The sequence below is a fragment of the Rutilus rutilus genome (assembly GCF_951802725.1).
Source record: "Rutilus rutilus genome assembly, chromosome: 18".
NCBI lineage: Eukaryota > Metazoa > Chordata > Actinopteri > Cypriniformes > Leuciscidae > Rutilus > Rutilus rutilus.
Genome location: NC_140231.1, coordinates 10,464,298 through 10,485,786, shown reverse-complemented (window position 1 = coordinate 10,485,786; position 21,489 = coordinate 10,464,298). Strand labels below are relative to the sequence as shown.

General features: G+C 39.1%; 1 protein-coding gene across 1 annotated transcript; it reads right to left on the bottom strand.

Moving 5' to 3' along the window:
• Positions 1 to 4,167: 4,167 nt before the first annotated feature.
• Positions 4,168 to 15,041, bottom strand: fgfr4 (fibroblast growth factor receptor 4). Its single transcript, XM_084387767.1, has 20 exons — positions 14,372 to 15,041; positions 13,239 to 13,424; positions 11,381 to 11,562; positions 11,155 to 11,293; positions 10,678 to 10,938; positions 10,492 to 10,581; positions 10,229 to 10,395; positions 9,986 to 10,109; positions 9,071 to 9,261; positions 8,831 to 8,969; positions 8,543 to 8,736; positions 8,296 to 8,441; positions 8,087 to 8,208; positions 7,884 to 7,994; positions 7,608 to 7,798; positions 6,822 to 6,944; positions 6,475 to 6,545; positions 6,102 to 6,239; positions 5,914 to 6,019; positions 4,168 to 5,822 (listed from the first exon to the last, which is right to left on the bottom strand). Exons 2-20 carry the CDS (start codon positions 13,327 to 13,329, stop codon positions 5,646 to 5,648), a joined length of 2,763 nt encoding a protein of 920 aa, XP_084243893.1. The 5' UTR covers positions 13,330 to 13,424; positions 14,372 to 15,041; the 3' UTR covers positions 4,168 to 5,645.
• Positions 15,042 to 21,489: the final 6,448 nt, after the last annotated feature.

Below are 21,489 nucleotides of genomic sequence, written 5' to 3'. Positions count from 1 at the left end.
ATCTCACATTTTAGAATTTCCCAGATATTTTTTTTGTGTCATTTATGTCTTTGCAAAGCTGTCTAAATATACCATATTTAAATGTTAAATTATAGTAATTAATACTACTAAATGTAATAATGTAGCATTGCATTTAATAATAAAATAAATATTCTGTATTTTTCTCTAATTAAATAAATAATTGTATTCATCTATTTATTTTTGAGATGTAACTTTCATGAAGACAGTGTATTAAAGGGTTAGTTCACCCCAAAATTAAAATTATCCCATAATTTACTCATCCTCAAGCCATCCTAGGTGTATATGACTTTCTTCTTTCAGCCAAACACAATCGGAGTTACATTAAAACAAATATCCTGGCTCTTCCAAGATTTATAATGGGAGTGAATAGAAACTGAGATTTTGAAGCCCCAAAAAGCGCATCCATCCATCATAAAAATAATCCATACGACTCCAGGGGGTTAATAAAGGCCTCCCGGAGCGATGCGTTTTTGTAAGAAATATTTATAACTTTCTAAACTATAATCACTGGCTTAGATCAGAAGTCACTCTTCTGCCGGAACTAAACTGGTGTACATCCGTTAGGATGGCTTTAGGGTGAGTAAATTATTGGATAGTTTTCCTTTTTGGGTGAATTCAGCTACACCAACACACTCTCATGGCAATTCACAACTATTTTACATTCAGTGAATTGGCTAATTTGTATGAATTCATATGTCTCATTCATACCTGTATCCCCTTACACCCACTGACAGTTAGGTTTGACACCCACTCTCATGCTTACATTTGTTTGGTTTAACTTTGTTTCCATAAGAATTTCATTGTACAAATTAAAATGCCATCTCGTAAAATTGTTCGTTTTCTATTTTTCTCATGAGATCGGGTTGGCTACCATAACAATTAGGTAAACCATGATGTATTTACTAATATAGTTACATTTGCTTAGATTTTTATCAATTCATTCTCACCACATTAATTGTACGAAAGTATTTGCTCCTTCATTAAAAACAACATTTAGACGTGTTTTGGCTAATAAGAGCATGTTTTCTGACCTGACCTGACAGACTCCACTTATCACCACACAAAATAAACTCCTTTTAAATCCTTACATAACCAGTGTTTCCCAAAGACACATAAAATACATTTTAGCATAAACTGTTTCCATCCAGTTGTACACATAGCATGCTAGTGACTGAAAATCCCCTGTGCGGACTCAGAAATGCTAAGCTTAGCTTTTGTTGTTTTTAGCAATTTTAGCTAAAATTAACTGAAAACAACAGCATTAATTGTTACGTCTACTTGCAAACTAGTTAACTAAAGAAATGTCTAGGATTACTCATTGTGAAGACCACTTTAAAGCATTCTCTCATAAAACATTCTCTCAAATTTGAGCCTTTAGCATGTTAGCGTTGACAGTGTACTGAAGAGCTCATGGAGAGATATACGAGTCTGATGTCAATATTAACTGGAATGTCAAACTCCACTATATAATCCAGCAGCAATATATCTTCAACATAAACTCTGACGTATGCCAGTTCTGACAGTCCATTTCAACGAAGTCCAAACCTGTGTGGAAGCGTAAGAGGCAAAATAAAATGGCGCCATTTACTGGGGGATGTTTACCCTTCACACTTCCTGGCCTCACACACTCTAAGCATTATCCACAGAGGCTCTGTGTATAGACAAGTGTTCAAATACTTCCCTTGATCAGCAGATAGAGAGAAAGAGAAAACACACTCACTCACACACACACACACACACACACACACACACACAGATAAGCCATTGTGCTCTCGTCCGGAGCACTGGGCTGAAGGCTAAGCGGTTGAACATTAACTTTGAACTGCTGGACGGTTAGCATGACTCAAATACAGCCAGTCCTTACATCATGTATGTAACAGTGAGAAACTATACAAGATTAAATATTCTATAACAAGAGAAATCAGTGTTTTGAATAAGTCTGATGTTTGTGTGTGTTTTTATTCACTAAGTGAGGGAATGTGTCCCTATTAAGAGAGATTTTGTAAGTGTGTGACCTTAATTGGAACAGGATACAGGAAGGCAAACATCTGATGTAATATTCTAAAGCAATTGCTACATAATTACTCTGGCTGGCCTTACTGCACTACACACTGGTTTCTGTAGATAAAAATGACATTGACATAGTGTGCCCACTGTAAGATGTTTCCATTGCAGAACGTTCTGTTATTACTTTGCTCTTTAGCAATATCACTCCTCAAGAGGTTTTGATAATAAGATTGACAAATGATGCAATGTTGCATGCAACATATCAATTGTTTATCCTAAGTATGTACTTTTCAGGGCTACACGTGTGCGAAAAGGAATGTGTATCAGTTAGAAATACTTATGGGAATTGATGGTAAAGCAATGATATCAGATTGTAATAGTACTTTGATTTCCCTTGTAAAAAAGTACACTTTAGCATAATTTTAAAACTTATTATGGAAATAATATACTTTGTTAAGTGTGAATGTAATGTTTTTGGACACGTAATTATTTACAATTAAATAATATTTTTTATTATTTAATTTAATTTAATTTCATATTATATTTAATTTACTTTTTTATATTAAATGCAATTTATGTAGTTATAATAAATGCTGTTTTGAAGTAGGACTTAAGTGCATTTGTAATTTCATGTAATTTCATAATTATAATTTTTGTCTTTGTTTTTTATGTGGTTAAAGTGTACTGCCAAATGTACTGAGGCATTTGCGGTAAACACCCTAAAATTTAAGTAAAATAAAGTACAAAAAAATATAATCAAGTACTTTACTTGTGCTTTAGTATGTCAACAAAATAAGAGTACTTAAAAGATTATTAAAAAAACCTATTATTACAAAAGTGCACTTTTTAAAGATGGTATATATTCATATAGCATCATTTACCAGGTTATTTAGAGCACAGTGCTGCTAGCAATGCTACGTTTATGGGTTAAAATGCTTGAACTGATTAACTGTATACCTGAACTTGGATAAATGCATTAATGCATAAATGCGGATGTTCAGCTACATTTGGTAGTAACTGCTTGTCTTGCTGTGACTGGATCACCTCTACGTCTTGCTGCCAACCAACAATCAGCAGAAGCAATTCTTTTCATCAGTAACACCAGAACAGTGATTATGGTCTTGGGATGAGTCAAGAAATATCTCGAAGGTTGGCGGGCTTGAAAACACATGCTTGCTTAAATGATTTGAAACGAAGACAAACTATAGGCGGCTTCCAAATAGCAGTAACTCTCAGAAGAGAGACTGTTTGACTGAATTGAGGTTTAGTCAAATTCAATCACCAAATATGAAATGGCTGACGGATTCTGAAAGACAGTGAAAACTTACATCATTGATGTTTTGAATAAATTGCCTGTGAACTAAAAAAAACACACAAAAAAACCAAGGTCAATTCTAGGTTTGGCAGGGACATTTCCAAGGACAGCTCCAGCCAACAAAATCGGGGACTGTCCCTGGACAACACGGACATCTGGTCACTCTAAGAACAAAAAAATGAAGTAGGAAGCCAGAGCTTGATGCAGTCCAGGGCATTTGGTAGGCTGGATTGGGCCTTTGCCCTTTGGCTAAACATGCAGGACATACAAAGAGGAGAGACGCCTAGTCCATGGTGGACAAACTCTTATCTAACCAACACCAGCTGGCTGAGATTGTCTCCATGGAGAGACAGACACATGTGGACTGTAGTGATAGTTGTCCCGATAATTATCCCGTCTCATAATGGTTTGTTACACATGAGAGATAACTAAGTGATGCAGTAGACTTGCGTCTAGACAATTTAGATGGTGACACAGAGGTGTGATCAGATAGTCAATCTGAATGATTGAAGCAGACGAAATACTAACAAAGAATTGTGTGAAAAGAATGCATTGATCTGATGTTCATGGAACAAATACTGACCTCGTTAAATAAAAATCAGAAATTCAAATCCCACGCTAAACCTACCCATCACAAACCCGGTGGCTATAAACCTAGTTCGAGATTCTTCAAACATTCTCTCAGAGATTCAAACATTCTCTGCTCACGCATTCACAGAAACAAGATACAAAAATGGCTCAGTATTTTAAATTATACTTTATTTAATATAAAACAAACAATAAACAAATAAATTAAATATTTCTAAAATAATTCTTTAGAGGGGAAATTTATAATATCATCGATTGTTACAATGGGGAATACACAAATGGAATGTCATGTGTTTTATAATTCTTTGTACACAAAGAATGTGCTCTTACAATTTTGGAGGTGTCATGGACTGCTTAAGAATTTATTTCCTATTTAGAGGTCAAACATCACCGTAGCTGCCTGAAAAGAAGATATCGAGCTTTGACGATATTTCGAAATTGAACAATTTTGCTCTCATTGGGGAAATCAACCACCAATTGTCCCAGAATATGCCCAAAGGGAACCGTAGGAGCGTCCCTGGCTGAGAATGCAAAGCACTAGGTAAATTAACTTGAGAAAAGCCATTGGCTTCTTATCAGCTTGTGGGATGAGGCTTTGCATTCCCTGAAGGACATTGCTGAGTTTGTTTAGAAAGGCCAGCATTAGCATTTGTATATTAAAAGATAGTGCAGGATAAAGATGGGCAGCTGGAGCCATTAGCATAATAAGGGGCTTTCTCATTTGCACACAGGCCTTAGACAGCCCCCCAATCACCCTAGCCAGCAGTCACACACATTACAGCTGCATGAGACCATTGTCCACCTCGGCCTATGCCTGGATCCCGCAAACAAGCCGGGTGGTTAAAAGGTTGCAGCCAAACAATGGAGGATTCACCATTTGAAATCAATCAATATCAAGGCATTTCACATTCAATCGAGTCCTTTTCTTCCGTACAGTACTGACAATTGAAGCGTTGCTGGTGCCCGCGTTTTCTCAGTTTGAATGGGGTGAATGGTTGGGGAGATGACCACGACAAACCATGCTTACCAAACGGTGAGGCATGAAATGAACAGAACAACAGGAAGTTGAGTGCTCAGAGGTTTAGCCTTGACAGTGTACAATGGTACGAGCAGCGAACAATAGCTATTGTAAATGTGTCGATTGTTCAGGGATAGCTTCAGAATAGATTTACATAATTTCTTCACCTAAGTAACACCTTCACTTTATATCATTTAGAATAATTTATAAAATGTAATTGTTTTCTGTAATGATATGTACATAAAATATTTTAAGATATTCACAGGAAATAAAAAAATCAGGCACTTTGCTGCCACTACAACATGCAAGATCCTGAGATTTAAGACAGTTTTTTTAAATAAAAAAATGTAGAATAATTTTATATAGAGAGAGATTTATATTTATCAACGCTATTCGCTTTTAATATCAAAATAAATGTTCTCTTTAAAAAAAAAAAAAAAATCTGGTTTGAAAACACTCCTGTATGCTGCTCCAATATAGCTTTCTACATCTAGCAGCACCCATTCAATAAAAACTCATGACCAGTCCTCTAGTAGAAATCTGATGATATGAGAGTGAAAATTATTCATCAGCAAGTTTCATAGTGCCAAGCATCAGTATAATGTTCTTAGGCATAACAACAAAGGTGAAAATCCTTGTACCACTTTTCATAGCAACATCTGATGTCCACAAGCTTGTGCCCTCAGCCAAAAATGCCTATCGCATCGTCGTCTTGAGGTCCATCCGAGAGTGCACATCGTGGTAGCCAAGGAGGCATGGGACAGTTGACATAGCATCATGGGTAAACACTGAATCATTGTCTGAAGAGCAAGAGCTGGAGGTGTCCTCACAAGATGGGGAGTACTGTTCGAAAGGGGTGGATAGGTCCAGGTACTAAAAAATAAAACAATATGAATGGTTTAGAGGTTTGGATACAAAAACAACATCTTGTGGGACTCAAACTTTTGTTGAAACAGGCGTTTACCTCATCTGAAATGGACACCAGCACCCTATCAAGCTCTTCCACAAGCTGTTTGAATGTTGGTCTTTGTGTTGGAACCGCATGCCAGCACTCTCTCATCTTCATGTAGCTATAAAAGCAATTTGAATATAAGTAAATCACATTGAAGACTGAAATTAAACATGTTTTTTGGTGAACAGATTGATGCTTACAGTTCATGGGTGCAGTTGGAAGGTTTGTCCATTCGATGACCTTCCTTCAGCAGCTTAAAAAGCTCCTCTACCGGTATCCCAGGGTACGGCGATCCCCCCAGTGTGAAAATCTCCCACATCAAAACTCCAAAGGACCAACTGCGGAAGCAAGAGTCCAAAAATGTCAGTGCACCATGTAGGATAATCAGCTTGAGCCGTTCTAATTCAATCCTCTTGTTGAGAGCATATTTTAGTCATTAAAAACGTCCACCATCTAATCAGGATTAAACTATACTGGTGCATTCTGGTTAATCTGAACGGACCGGCATTCCAGCAAGGGGGATCCCTGCTCAGCTGATTCTTTGGCATAGCTGTAATGATTAGCCAGACTTACACATCGCTCTGGTGTGTGTAGACTCTGTCAAACAAGGCTTCTGGTGCCATCCATTTCACTGGCAGACGTCCCTGAAATTGGAAACAACAGGGCTGTGAGTGGGACAGTTAGCTGCCACACAGGCCGAGCCAAAGCACTCCGCCTCCTTTTGATCTACAAAAATATGACTGCCCATTCTTTCGCTAATCCCCGCCCCCCTTTCCCCAATTATCTTCAATTAAGCTTTCTGTCAATCAGTATGGACACATTACACATCTGTCTTTCAAAGCATTAAGGCATCATGCAGTCCTGCTTACAAATGGGATGTCTTCAAAAGAGCAAAAAACTTGAATAGAATTGTTACTTACATTAGTGGTTTTTTTGTAGTAATCAATTTGATGCACTCCTCTTGCCAAACCAAAATCTGCGATTTTCATCACGTTGTCCTCTGTCACAAGAACATTCCTTGCTGCTAAATCTCTGTGAATGCACTGAATGCCAAAAAAAAAGAAGAAATTTCTATTTAGTTAAAATGGCACAAACAATGTTTCGCAGACTCTTTTCCGCTTCTGGTAAGTAGATAAACATGTTCACATTGAGGCTAGAGTTTTGTTCCCGCAAACCAGATGAAACAGAAATGAAAGCTGCTTTCTATATGAGGTCTGCTGTATAAATCAACATATAGCAAGCAACATTTGCAAAAGTTTAAACAAGCCGAACTTTAAATAGACTTGGACTTTACAGAAAAACAACACAGAGCTAGTTTCTGATGTAAATGCATGTCATTAAGTTTATTTTGGTTTTCATTTGAAATAGAAGTGGTATTTGAGGATTGAAAAAGAGGACGAAAAAGGCCCCTGGTTTGTGGCCCTTAATGGAGGGGTTTCAGACGACTGCATTCTTAGCAGGCCACAAAAAGCTAGTAATACGATCCAGTGCACAGGCGGGTCCGAGCGCCTGCTTGCTAACAGATTTATGGCAGTGCTAAAAAGGACAAAGCCCACAGAGACAGGATGGACACAGCGGTAAACACGACACACCACCACTCCACTAAGGAATGCTTGGCATCACGTGTCAGACAAAGGGACGTGTTGATAAGATGCAGGGGGGGCTGGTTTCAAACCGAAGCTAATTGAGCCCTGCAAGCAACTTACTCTTTTGGAGGCCAGGTACTCCATGCCTCTAGCCACTTGGTAGGCGCAGGAAACTAGGTCTTTGAAGGTGAGCTGTTCCTCAGGAACCTTGGTCACATCGAAGGTGTAGTCCATGCCTGGAGGTCGACGAGCTCTGAGGTATTCCCGTAGGCTACCCTTAGACGCATATTCAACCAGCACGTAAAGTGGACCTGATCCAGAAATTGAAATTGAAATTGAAGTCAAATGTCCAAATGAAATTAATACAACCATGAGATGTCACTGTGTTTAACTTACCATCCTGTGTGCAAACACCAAGAAGATTTATGATGTTCTTGTGCTTGTCCATCACCTTCATTAGCTCCATCTCAGAGATGAGGTCTGCCAGGTCTTTGTCAGTTGCATCATCTAAAAAATAAAAAAAGACAGAAAAATCCTTCTTAGTCTGAAATTCAGAAATGCTTAACACTTGAATACGATATCTATAAGTACAAACATACCTTTTAGCATTTTAACAGCTACAGTTGCCGTTTGATCTTGATTTTCTCTGTTTATCCCATAAGCCTCAGCTCTCACCACTTGACCAAAACAGCCCTCTCCAAGTGGTTTCCCTAAAGTCAAACTAGCACGAGAGAATTCAAATAAATAGTCAGTTCACCATCATATAAAAGAAACATCTTTTACAGCTATGGTTGCTAGTGCTACTTACTTCTCTCTTGGAAACTCCCAGTCAGGGTCATAAGGCAGTTCAAACTCCATAACTCCAGCCAGCATTGGGGAACAACTGGAGGAAAGACGAGCCACCCTCATCAGTGACGCACTTGATTTTCCAGAAGAATTGGACTCCACAGAATACTGAAATAGGGTCCAAAACATACAGGATTAGAAACCAGAAAGCTCTGCTGAATACCATGTTCTTGGGGAATCATGAGGATTGTTCAGAAGTGTCATCTTACCTGTCTGCGTAGAGGAAATTTGGAGAGTTTCTGTACTGGGAGCGTATCAAAAGGCTCCCGACTGGGATGAACCTGCATGCGGCATAGGACCACAATAACTATGGCCATCACCAGTGCCAGGAAGCCAGATGCATAGATGATGATGTCAGTGTACTTGGACTCCGTAAGGTCTATCTCCTTGGCTACGTCCTCCTCTGTGGAATTGATAAGTTTTATTTACTTGTACTTCTGAGTAACGAACAATATTTATGAATTGTGTCGTCAATGTGTCTATACAAACAAATCTACCTAATAAGACTGTAAGCCAAGCAGACTGATGAGAGAATCCAATAGAGTTTCCCGCCAAGCAGGTGTATTCCCCAGCATCCTCCATTGTAATATTGGTAAGATATAAGACTTCCACTTCAGACATGTTCAAGCTTCCTGTCTGAGAAGGTGGAAGAAACAATCAAAATGCTCATTAATTCCATCCCGATCTGGTAATGTGATGTACCTCCAGAAAAGTGTAATGAATGACTCGCTAAATACCTTCACGATCTTCACATAAGGAATGCCATCAGGCCCATAACGGCTGCCATTCATCTCTATGTGCTTTAGCCACTGGATGTGAGGCTGGGCATCACTGTAGACTTTACACAGGAACTGGGCATCTCCACCCACTACAGCTGTAATGTTTTTGGGTAGACCAGCTTGAAGGATGGGTCTGTGTGGAGAGCGTTCTGAAAGAAGAAATCTGAAAGTTCAGTACTTTGATACTATATTCAAGAGATATTTACAGTTCTATCAAAATTCTCAACATCCCCCCAAAAATAATGTTATCAATGAATGTTAACATTCAAAAGCATTTGAAGGAAGATAGTCTAAGGCACAGGGATAGACAAGCGGCACTTCCAATGCAGATCAACGCTCACTAATTAGTTCCATTAAGGGATTTTTAGAACCAGGCCCATGTATTGGGTTGCTTTGAAGTTGATGGGCTCTTTATTTCCTGTTCTTTCCCCCCTGTCTGCTAGGACACAGCAGTTGACCCCACGCCGGACTCTTAACAAACAGGTCTGTCACAGGTCAGGTAGAAAATTGGTCTGGACGCCTCAACCCACAGCGCTTCCAGGCACGTACCACAGACCGATGCCAACCCCCCAACCTGCATTCCCCTGCTGTGATGATATTTATTGCCCTTTTCCTGTGTAGTTCTTAAATATCTGTATAGACATGTAGAGCCTCGGGTGAACCCCGGTGCCTGTGGTGCAGCAGTGTGCCCTGTGGCTCTCTCTGAGGTGCATTTGGTGCCTGTCTCGCTATGTGACGCCACTGAGCTGCTGGTACAGGATCTCACTGATTTGATGCTTATTGCTTCTGACACTTGCTAAGCATGGCAGACTTGCGATGGCTCCTCGTGGAGCCAGGCGGCTGTCTAGAGCAGGCAAGCAGAAGCCCTCTTACCCAACACGTCCAAGAGGTAGGTGTGAGCAATGGACCCATATTTGTTCTCCACCACACAACTGTAGTTCCCACGGTCTGAGGGAACCACACTCTCCATGACCAGGCTCCAGTGTTGATGTCGTAGCTATGAACACAAAATGGTAATGTGTGTAAGCATGAGGCGGTGCTGATATTTATTGTGAGATTTTGAAAAGTTCAAGTTTGTTGGGACGTCTCCAACAAACCAAAATATCAATCTCTCACCTTGATGCCTCCGATCCGGTGCTCTCCTCTGAATTCTCTGCCATTCTTTAGCCAGCGAATGGTGGGAAGAGGGTTCCCTGTGGCAGGGCAGCGGAATTTGACAGTGTTTCCAGCTGGGACTGCGTAGAGCTTCTTCTCCATCCTTTGAGTAAGAGTCCAGTATGGGGCTAAAATGTAAGAAACAATGGTACATTTCAAGCTATCACTCTGAAACTGAAACGCAAGTAAACGCAACTGAATGTGTAGTTACAATAAACACTAACCTCTGGAGATGTAGACCTGGTCATTTTCAATCTCAGGTCCAGCGTCATCAATACCATTGTCCTCATCATCATCTCCTGATCCTACAGCATCTGCAAAGGAGCATTAAGGGTTCAAGTTATTAGATGAACATTCAAAAGAAAGGGTTATTAATGAGACTATTCATCTTCTTAACGGTCAGAACCAACCTGCCACTGTGATAGTGAAGTTGCGTAGAGCCTCTTTGGTGCCACGCAGCATACACACATACACTCCTGAATCTTCATAGGTGGCATCCGCAATCTCCATGACTGTTGCCCTTATCTGGATACGAGCATTGTGTTGCACCCGCATACCACCCTTGAACCACTGGACAGCTCCAGGACGGTTTGTGTCACAACGGAGTTTTAGAACATCTCCAAGCTCTAGAAGTAGATGCTCTGATGTTTCCTCAGTTGGCTCCTCTGAAACTTTTTGGACAAAACATGAAATTGCATTACTATCACACTTAACTGAAGCTTACACCTTAGCTGTGACCTTTTAACTACATTATGTGGTTTGTCCTACTAAATACTCGTAATACGGTTTTCACAGCAATAAAACGCCATTGGCTGACCTGTCAGAAAATGATGGTAGATCAGCCCTGAAGATGAGAAGGTTAGATGTTATCAGATGCTATGGCTTACCTGATAAGACTTCCAGCCAGGCAGAGCGCGTTGTTTGACCAACTGAGTTTTCTGCCTTGCATACGTACTCTCCAGCATCTTTCACGGAGACATTCACTAAAGGAAGAATGTTGACTTTGGAGAGGTTCTCAAGAAGAGGCTGCGGGGGAAACAAATGTAACATTACTCCCTCTTTCTTTAAGACAGAAAATATGCACAATAGAGGATCTTTAAATCACTTTCTCACCGTAAGCGCTGTAAAAAATGGTGATCCATCAGGCCCTTGGCGATTGCTGTCCTTCTTAAACCACTGGAGACGTGTTGAGGCTGGCTGGTGGAGTTTACACACCAGTTTCACATGTCCTCCAACTAACACAGTAGCATTTTCAGGAAAACCAGGAATAAGAATTGGTCGAGAAACTCGGATATCTGGCGGAATGTAGAAAAGGAGGTTTTGAACAACTACTCCTGTAAATAGTCTGTAGAATAAACCACATTTAATAAACACTTCTAATTAACATAACTTCTCACTAATTGCTGACCAGAGCCTTTCTCACAGAGATAACCACTGTTTTGGAGCAAATCAGGCAAACAAAGCCACAAACAAAAGAGAGAACAGAAACACAATTCTTAGCTGAGAATGACCTAACTTTGACTTCACAGCAGTGTTTCTTGTGGCCCGGAGGTGAATGTGATTTTGAGCATTTGAGTGAAGAACGCCCCCTAACCAAGCAATGTCACCTCCAGCACTGAAGCATAACATTCTTCCACCAACACACTAATGAACTTCACTGAATAAAACTAGGGCCTGGCCCATATCTGACCCTGAAGAGGGTGTGAATGGTCAGCAGGAAAATAAAGGACAAGCTAAACAAAACACACAAACACATGCGGCCACCAAAAATAGCCTGAATGGCTCAACTGGCAAACTTTACATGAAAAATATGTCTCTTAAGGACACATTTTCAAGGGGCATGCAGTCTACATTTTTAGGTTTAGCATTTATCATAAGGTTTATCATAAGAGGGTAATTTGCAATCATGAAGTATCACAGTACTAACGGACTAATGGAAAACTCCATTAGACCAATAAATCCACAAAAGACTCGCGTTATTTCTGAATTTAAAATGTGCATAAAAGTTATATCAAATAATTATATAACTTACTAGTTGTAGATGAATCAAATTATTACTACGAAATGCGTGTATTTTTAGTTCCTCTTCAACAAGTTCATTTCTGCCTCTTCTTGTTCGTTTAGCTCTGCATGTCTCACTTGCTTGGGTGGCTCGGCCCATTAAAGTCTTACAGTTGTCAAATGACTTTAATTTCTCCTGGCAGGAACTTAGTGGGGCATTGTTGGGCTGCACCACAGGGATTTTCAACCTTTATCACCTTCCTAGCACTGTATGTAGCTCACAAGTGTTCAGAGAAAGATGCTTTTAACGAAGACTTTGCCCCAGCATTGACAAGGGTCTACATCTTATCCCTTCATTCTCTAGACCTCAGAATGGTGAACTCAAGGTGAGCATATCAACAGCCTAACATAAATTGCCACATAAAGCTTTTAGGTAATCCTGTGATTTACCAAAAAATACTCTGATTTGTATACATAAGGCTTTTTCACACAAAAAACTCAGAGCCAGTTCTGTGTAGGTCTTAGCAGCTCTTGGAGATAATCGGATACCTCCCTGGCAGGTACAAAATGGAGACAACACAGTGTTTGTACAATTAAATAGGAGACCCATCTTGCCCCAAACCAAGCCCCCCCTCAACATCCCACAAGCCCCTGTTACTGGCACCGGGCCAGACAGATTTACACTTCCGAGCCTCGGGGCTCTGGAAGGATCAGGTAGCACTGTTTATGGCTCAAGAAAATACTGGGATTCTCTTACTCTCTAAACGATTACATCCTCTCCAACTTCCCCTGGACTTAAATTCTTCACAATCAGCTCGGCTCCTTTTATCATATACTGAATATTCATCAGATATTCAAACCGTTTTAAGTAAAATTCTAAATATTAAGTACCATTAACAACTTTGTATTTTATACTTGGAAAAGTTGGATTTGGGTGATTTCAAATGAAATTGTTAATTGTAATCCATACCTTTTGCCCGGACTTCCCTAGATGTTATGCTTCTTGAAAACGCCAGTTCCGTGAAGCAGATGGTAATGAAAACCTTAAAGATGCTCAACATCTTGCTGAGGTAATGTTTGTGTGTGTGTGTGGAAGACAGCTGGTCAGCTTCAAATGCTGACTCCAGGCATTGGCAACCTCACTGTAGTCACAAACCTGAGAGAAAACAGAACTGATTTACAATTCACAGAAGCTATTGTGAAAGATTAACCTTTAAAATGACATAAATGCATAATGCATTGCACATCCCAACCCTGCCCACTAAACCACATTTGAAAATGAATGTCCTATTGTACACCTACATCGTTGTTAGACATTGTCTATCTCCTCTTGTACATGAATAACCGTCAGGTACGAATGTGCAGCAGTTAAGGACAGTTTGTATATGAATAGAACCTGTACAGCGTGCTTTTGATGGGTCGTTTCAATATAAACACGTGAATTGGACCCGGAACATCTACGATTGCAACAACTAATTGTCCAAACTCTGAATCTTTAAAAAGGTATTTTTAAACAAAAATCATGTAGCCTACATTGAAGATGTTTCCACGTAGCTTACTCCGAATGTGCTTCTAAAATACTTATTTTGCTCAGCATGAGAGATAAATAAGAGCAAACGTCACGAGGGTACGAGGAGACACATGTGTTCTCAAAACATACTAGAATTTCACACCAGAGTGAGAGTTTAGTTAAGGTAAATAAATCCGTTTACAAGTGTGAAACCACTTGGTAGAGTTAATGAAAGTCATTCTGAGCGCAAGTAAACCTGGTTTTGGTCGGGTTTGGACCAGAGACAGAAAATTGGAATTGAAGCTAATCAATAAAAGTTTTCATTTACGATTCAAAGCGAGCATTGCGTTTTTATACTAAATTCCCCAACTTCGCGGAAATAACGCTTAAGAGAAGTTTAAACTAAACAGTACTATTTAATTTACAATCTAATTAGGCTACAATAAGTCCATAAAAATTAGACTACATTTTCAGGTGAATTTATCTGAAGCAACTAATTGATATATAAATAGGCTAATATTCATGCAACGAATCTGATCCTAAATTTAACCATATGCACACACAAACAAAAAACAACAACAAACAAGTTTTACCTATTTTCGTGTGCCCTTTGCCCGGTCCCTATGGGTTCGATAAGGCAGTACTTAGTGCCCTTGGATCGCGGTGGCCCTCGAGATACTCATGTGTCCTTTTTTTCCCTTACAGATTCACAATACTTTATCCTTGGAAATCCAATAAGCAACTTTTGGGAAAGTCTGAGTTACGCTGGTAAATCCATTTAAAAAATAAAACCAATAGACAGATAGTGCAAGGGTAAGACTACTAATCTTCGGATTCAAAGTCCAGTGCTGCTTTCCTTTGATGAGCTTCTCCGTGTCTCGCGCTGTGCTCGTGAGCGCTCCCGACTCCAAAACCGCTATAAATCCACAGAAATCAACGACGCGGAGGATTTAGATAGTGTCTATTTTTTCTTCTCAAAATGAAAAAAATGCATAAAAAAATCCAGCCTTAGATTGTGTGAACGAAAGCATCCAATACCAAACACATTGTAGCGTCCCTCTGTCTTATTTCACATGAATAATGTGATTTGCGCGCACTGACAGCGGAGTGGGGTTTTGCGCGCTCTCTCTCTCTCTCGATTGGGTTTTCTGTAGAATGATTTGCTCAACACAGCTTTGGTGAGTTTAAAACTGAAGAGCCCTAAGAGTCTCTATCTGGCAACTCTCTGCTTACACTCTGAGGCAGAGCAAGCGTCTGACTGGCAGTGGGAGACAACAGCACTCTGAGGGGAAGGTTCATAACAATGGACTAAAACCAGAGGGAGAGAGAGAGAGAGGGGGAGAAGGGGGTGTTAAATCCCCCACCCACAAAAACAAATCCCCAGAGGCAGACCCCAGCAATATAGACTATTTATATTAGAGATAGATAGATAGATAGATAGATAGATAGATAGATAGATAGATAGATAGATAGATGTGTAACCTACTCTTTGTTGGTTTGAAACATTTTGTTTGTTATATGTTGTTTTCCATCCTTATTTTGTGAAAAACTTTCCCCCGCCAATTTAATAATAAAACAATGGCACAAAACAGTTAGTTTTTTTTTTTTTTTTTTTTACAATCTCTGGGCAATTACACCACCTAGACATTTTTTACTTTAAGTCCAATAAATAATATGACTTATTTCAGATATTAAAAGAAAAAACATCATCATAGAATAGATTGATTAAGGTATTTTTTGTAAGAATTTTAAATAACTTAGTTCTGGACAAAAACAAATCTGATATGTAAAAAGTAAACAATCCCACACTTATATGGTAAATAGACTGACTAAATAACTCTAAATTACACCTAGATTTATTGCATTGTAAATAAGCAGGAAAAACAAATTAGGCAGTTCCTTTGAAAAGTTCACGAGCTCTGTATTCAACAACTGTAAATGACACCTTTCCTTAATTACATTATTGTGTTATCTTTCCCACTAATCCTTTCAGACGTGACGTCACAATGCGCGCGTAATTGATTTATTAGTTGGTGATGCCAAGAATGTCTTTTAGAAACATCGCGCTTTTTCTTCTTTCTTCTTCTTTTAATTCCTGGATCAACGTATTTGCGACTGATTATAGGCTACGTTTGTTCAAAATAACACATTATTATGGAAAGTAGGCTAATCACTGTTTCCTGTCCTCGCTGCAAAGCATCTTATAGCGCATCTTAAATTGGACATGCGGTTAATGTGAAAACTGTAATAGAATTGATCATGGTCAAGTTTCCGCGACCGTGCAGGTGTTATAATGAACTAAAGCCCGAGGCGGAGAGAGTGAGGCTTAAAGTGCTTACGAGAAGGATCTGAGGGGAACACTTGGTTTGAAATGATCCCGTTTCTCCCATTCATCAGCGGACTGTGGCATAACGAGCCCCGCGGTCAAGTCCAGAGGAGAAGACACACACACACACACACACACACACACACACACACACACACACACACACACACACACACACACACACACACACACACACACACACACACACACACACACACACACACACATCCAGTGCACATTCATTTCGCGCGCATAACTAATAAAGATGATCAAGCGCATTATGTTGATCAAAGGCTAAACATTACTCATGAATAAATAAATAAATAAATAAAAAAATAAATAAATACTTTTCATACATTTAAAATCACTTTAAAACCGGTCGAACTAACATAACATTTTCACAAAGGACACAGACCAAATATATTAAACAGACAGACAGACAGACAGACAGACAGATTGATAGATAGATAGATAGATAGATAGATAGATAGATAGATAGATAGATAGATAGATAGATCAGACAGACAGACAGACAGACAGACAGACATATAGACAGACAGACACAGACAGACAGACAGACAGACAGATAGATAGATAGATAGATAGATAGATAGATAGATCAGACAGACAGACAGACAGACAGATAGACAGACAGACAGATAGATAGATAGATAGATAGATAGATAGATAGATAGATAGATGTTGAAAAAGCTTGTCTTTTCTCCTATTCCTTCTATATCACTGTCCATCCCGCTCTTTCCCTCTGTCTGTTTATCTCTTACTTTTTCTAATTTGATCCTCTGGCCTCTCTAAAGAAAACGCTGACATTCCCCCGAACAATGCCAGATTTCCCCCCACCATCGTCCTCAGCTTGTGTCTCCAAGGCCAGGAATTAAAGCACTCTGGAGTAACAATCGGCCCCTCTCCCAAATCCCACTGCCCGGTCTTTGTTATATCCTGCTGAATGTGAATGCCCCATTAAAGCCTATTATCTGGAGCTTCTCCGTTGCCCTGCAGATCCACTTCTAACCGTCCCCTCAAAAGAACTCTCTCCTCAGAGCTGTGGCTGACCAGGGTAATCAGGTACACGCATTATTTCATGATTACATCTAGTGTTTAGTACACTGAAAAAAATGATTTATTGACTTAGTAGAATTTACTAAAAAAAATTATGTTAATTGGTTCCACATAATTGATTTTAGCTAGATTTAAACAAATGCATTACGTTGAACTAAGTTCAGCTTAATGCATTTGTTTAAATGTAGCTAAAATCAATTGTGTGGAACCACTTACGATAAAAACATTTAGTAAATTCAATGAATTTACTGAAATCATTGAATTTACAAAAAAAATTTATCATAAGTGGTTCCACACAATTGATTTTAGCTACATTTAAACAAATGCATTAAGCTGAACTTAGTTCAACGTAATGCATTTGTTTAAATCTAGCTAAAATCAATTATGTGGATCCAATTAACATAATTTTTTTTTGTAAATTTAACTAGTCAATGAATCATTTTTTTCAGTGTACTCGAAAAATATGAAAAGCAAACGCTTTTGCCCACTTGTTGCACACAAACAGATTCTACATATTTTTCTAGATTCGAAAGTCCAAATGTACAAAAAAACAGGAACAAATTAAGCTGTAAAAGATGGCCATTTCTTGACAAGCTCACAAACAAGAGGGCAGCATGCTGGGAAGAACACCAATGACCTCAGCCATTAATAATTTCACATTACTCTCAACTATGCAAGGAATCCTCGGCTTGAAAACACAACATCTTAACCGGTCACTATTGAGTTTCCCTCCAATGAAAACACCCTCAATTCCTGTCAAATATATGTATGTTGATAGCCAGTGTTGATGTTTATACTACATTATTCTAACTGTCCAAAGTTCACTCATGTTACTGGTGTTGGGCAACACATACACAATTACAAGCAAGTGTTTGTGCAAGAGGCTGCCTGAATGTTACTGTATTACAGTTCAAACTGTAGAGACGACCTCAGAATGACATCACTGGAGTGTACACTTTTAAAGCATTTTCAGAAGTGTTTTGGTATTTTGCTACTCACGGTTAGGTTTAAGGTTTAAAGGGATGGTTAACCGGAAAATGATACTTCTGTCATTAATTACTCGCCCTCATGTTGTTCCAAACCCGTAAGACTTTCATCATCTTCGAAACACAAATGAAAATCTTTTTGATGAAATCTAAGCCATTTCTGTCCCTCCGATGACAGATACACAACTGACACTTTGACACTTCAAAAAAATAAGCATCACGTCTGAGCTTCTGCAAGAACCAATGAGGTTCATTCTCGTGTGTTACGCAGCATGTTTGAGCTTCAGCAACAACCAATGAGGTTCATTCTCATGCAGGGGCGGACTGGCCATCTGTGTGATCTGGAGAATCACAGAACGGCCGGTACTCCAGGACGGCCGGCGGGCCGGCCGCACTGGCCGTGGCCGCAAAGTAAGGAGAAGAAGAAGTGGAAGAGGAGAAAGAAACCAACAGCAAAGACGTTAGATAGAAGCATATAAATAAGTATTTATTATACTCGTATGAGAAACATCAAATGGCAAACGCTCAAAAAGCGGAACAAAACTTGTTTGATCTGAGCAGCGCAGAGCATTATCAGCTCAGCCCCCCAAAAAAGCGATCGTGGCCAAAGCAGCTGCGGGCTGATCTCGATCACGCGAACATTACACCGAGCTGCGCGATCCACCGAGAAGCATTTCAATTCAGCGCAGAATTCTCTATCTCTATTATAAACCCACTGATGACATTGTGATTTAAGCTTGTTAAAAGCCAGATGAAACAGCGCTGATATTCTCAACATATTAACGCAAAAAACAGGCGAAACATTGTTCCAAGAACAAACCAGTCAGAAGACATTTCACTCAACAACTTATGAATTAGCTGTAGTAAAACTGTAGTAAAACAAACTTTTTTGGTAGAAATGTGCCTATTCATATTAAAAATTCTGTATAAATGTATTAAATGTTATGCAGTAATGTTTTTGTTTAGAAGTTATGGCAGTTTATTAATTTATTTTTGCATTTATATTTATACTAAATGTTTGGGCTACTGTTTTTGATAACACATACAATAGGTTTATAGAAAATCAACAAAAAAATCTATAAATAGGCCTACTTTAATAATTTTTCAGGAATTGTTGATTTTTTTTTAAACGCTTAAAAGTCTGAAACAGAATATCAAGATATTTTATTATTTCGCATATGATGGTGAAAAGTAAAAAAGCACCACCATGTTATATGTATATAATAAATATTTTTGAGTAGCCAATAACAAACAAAAATCCCTTCTAGATTATTGTATCCCTTGAGGTAGCCCCCACAAAATGGTTGGAGACCCCTGGTAAATAGTAACTATGTTTTATAATTACAAGTTTGTGTAATTTGGGGTTTCTGTAGCCAGTGACACTTCATTATTTATATTTTATGGCATTGCACATTTTTTGTTTTTATTTGAAGACTGAGGCTTCATTAATAAACACAACCCCAATAATCATCATTGGTTTTGAGATGTTACTTGCTGTGAATACCTTGTCTGATAGGCTACAGTATTGTGGCATAGGCTATAGTATCAGGACATCCTGGCTATAGTGTCTGTCGCACAGGGGCGAATGGCCGGATGATGGGCCTATTTGGGAGAAAGTCCAGGGCTGTTTTTTAGCCCCAGTCCGTCCCTGTTCTCATGTGTTACGCAGCATTTTTGAGCTTCAGCAAGAACCAATGAGGTTCATTCTCGTGTGTTAAGCAGCATGTCTGAGCTTCTGCAAGAACCAATGAGGTTCATTCTTGTGTGTTACGCAGCATGTTTGAGCTTCAGCAAGAACCAATGAGGTTTGTCCTCATGCCTCAAGCAGGTTCGGTTGATCTTCTGTTTATGTTCGCTGAATCAGGTTTATATGTGAATAAAAGCCTAAATTCAATCTGTTCATCATATAAAGTGATCGAGTCTCTTCAGAAAATTCAGACTAAACCACTTGATTCATATGGATTAGTTTTACAATTTCTTTATGAACTTTTTGAAGTGTCAAAGTGGTAGTTGCGTCGCTGTCAATGGAGGGACAGAAAGCTCTGTTTGTCAATATTTAATGCATGTTTGAATTAATCCGTCATGTTTTTCATATAATTATGTCATTAAAATTTTAGGCCTATTATTATAGCGGTGTAAAAACTTTCTTTTGTATAATTTAAATGTACGTAACCTAAAAATTCGTTAATTTGAACCTTTAGTATTATAGTGCCGTACCAGCTGGGATTCCCTGCTTCGTTTACAGCATTAGTAGAGAAAGATTGTTTTCCTTGTGAATAATTTTTTTAACGTTTTTTTTTAGGCCTGGGCATTGACACAAATTTCACGTTTCGAATCGTGAAAATTGGGGTCTGTCATGTACAGTAGTCTTCATGACAGACCCCAATTAATATCGAATCGTGAAATTTGTGTCAATGCCCAGGCCTAAAAAAACTGTGGAAAAAAATCTGTAAAAAAAAATGATATAAATACATTTTCTGTTTTCTTTTCTTTCTCTGAAATGTGTCACTTTGGTTTTCAGTGACATTGCTTTTACATCAAATGTGCAAAAGTTCAGACACATCACAAAAATCAGCTGTTCTACAGCTGTGTAGACTTTATATCCACTGTATATTTACACACATAAGTTGTCTCTCTATATATAACATTAACAATGTATAAATAAATACCATTTACCAAATTTGACATTTTATTCACTACTTTTCTCACACAATATAAACGGGTAAACATAATTAGCTTTATATTTTTTGAAAAGCGATCCCGTATTTGGAGGTCATTGTAATTAAAAGCCCCCGGCTAAAGCAAAGTCAAAGGGAATGCAGCATCTGAGAACCGCATTCCCCGAATGCATGTTGGCAACAAATCAACAGCAACATTCTTCTTGTCCTCCCCACCTCCTTCTTATCTGATTACATTAGTGATACGCTGGATGGCCCTTACGCCTCGGCCAGCTGGGAGACCTGAAAGAGTCTGAAAGTATTGATACTTGCATAACTATGCTAATGAGCCGCTCCACTGATGGCTGTGATAGGGGAGACAGTGGTGTGAATAATTAGCCAGGGTTGCAGCCAGTGAACGGCCTATAGCAACAGAGCATGTGAATGCAAGGTGGGGCTGGTCGCTCATTAACCGCAGCACTTGTTGGTCCCAGGCTATTGTCTCGTGTTTGTGTTAATTATTAGCTGGACCGGGCCAGACAATGGTGTGACTGAGAGGTCTGCTTTGTAATGCAAGTTGACTTCTGCTGCCAAACATATTCTGCGAGGGTCCCACACCCAGCTGTTTTTACAGAGATGGATATCCCTGCAGCCACTGTTTTCTC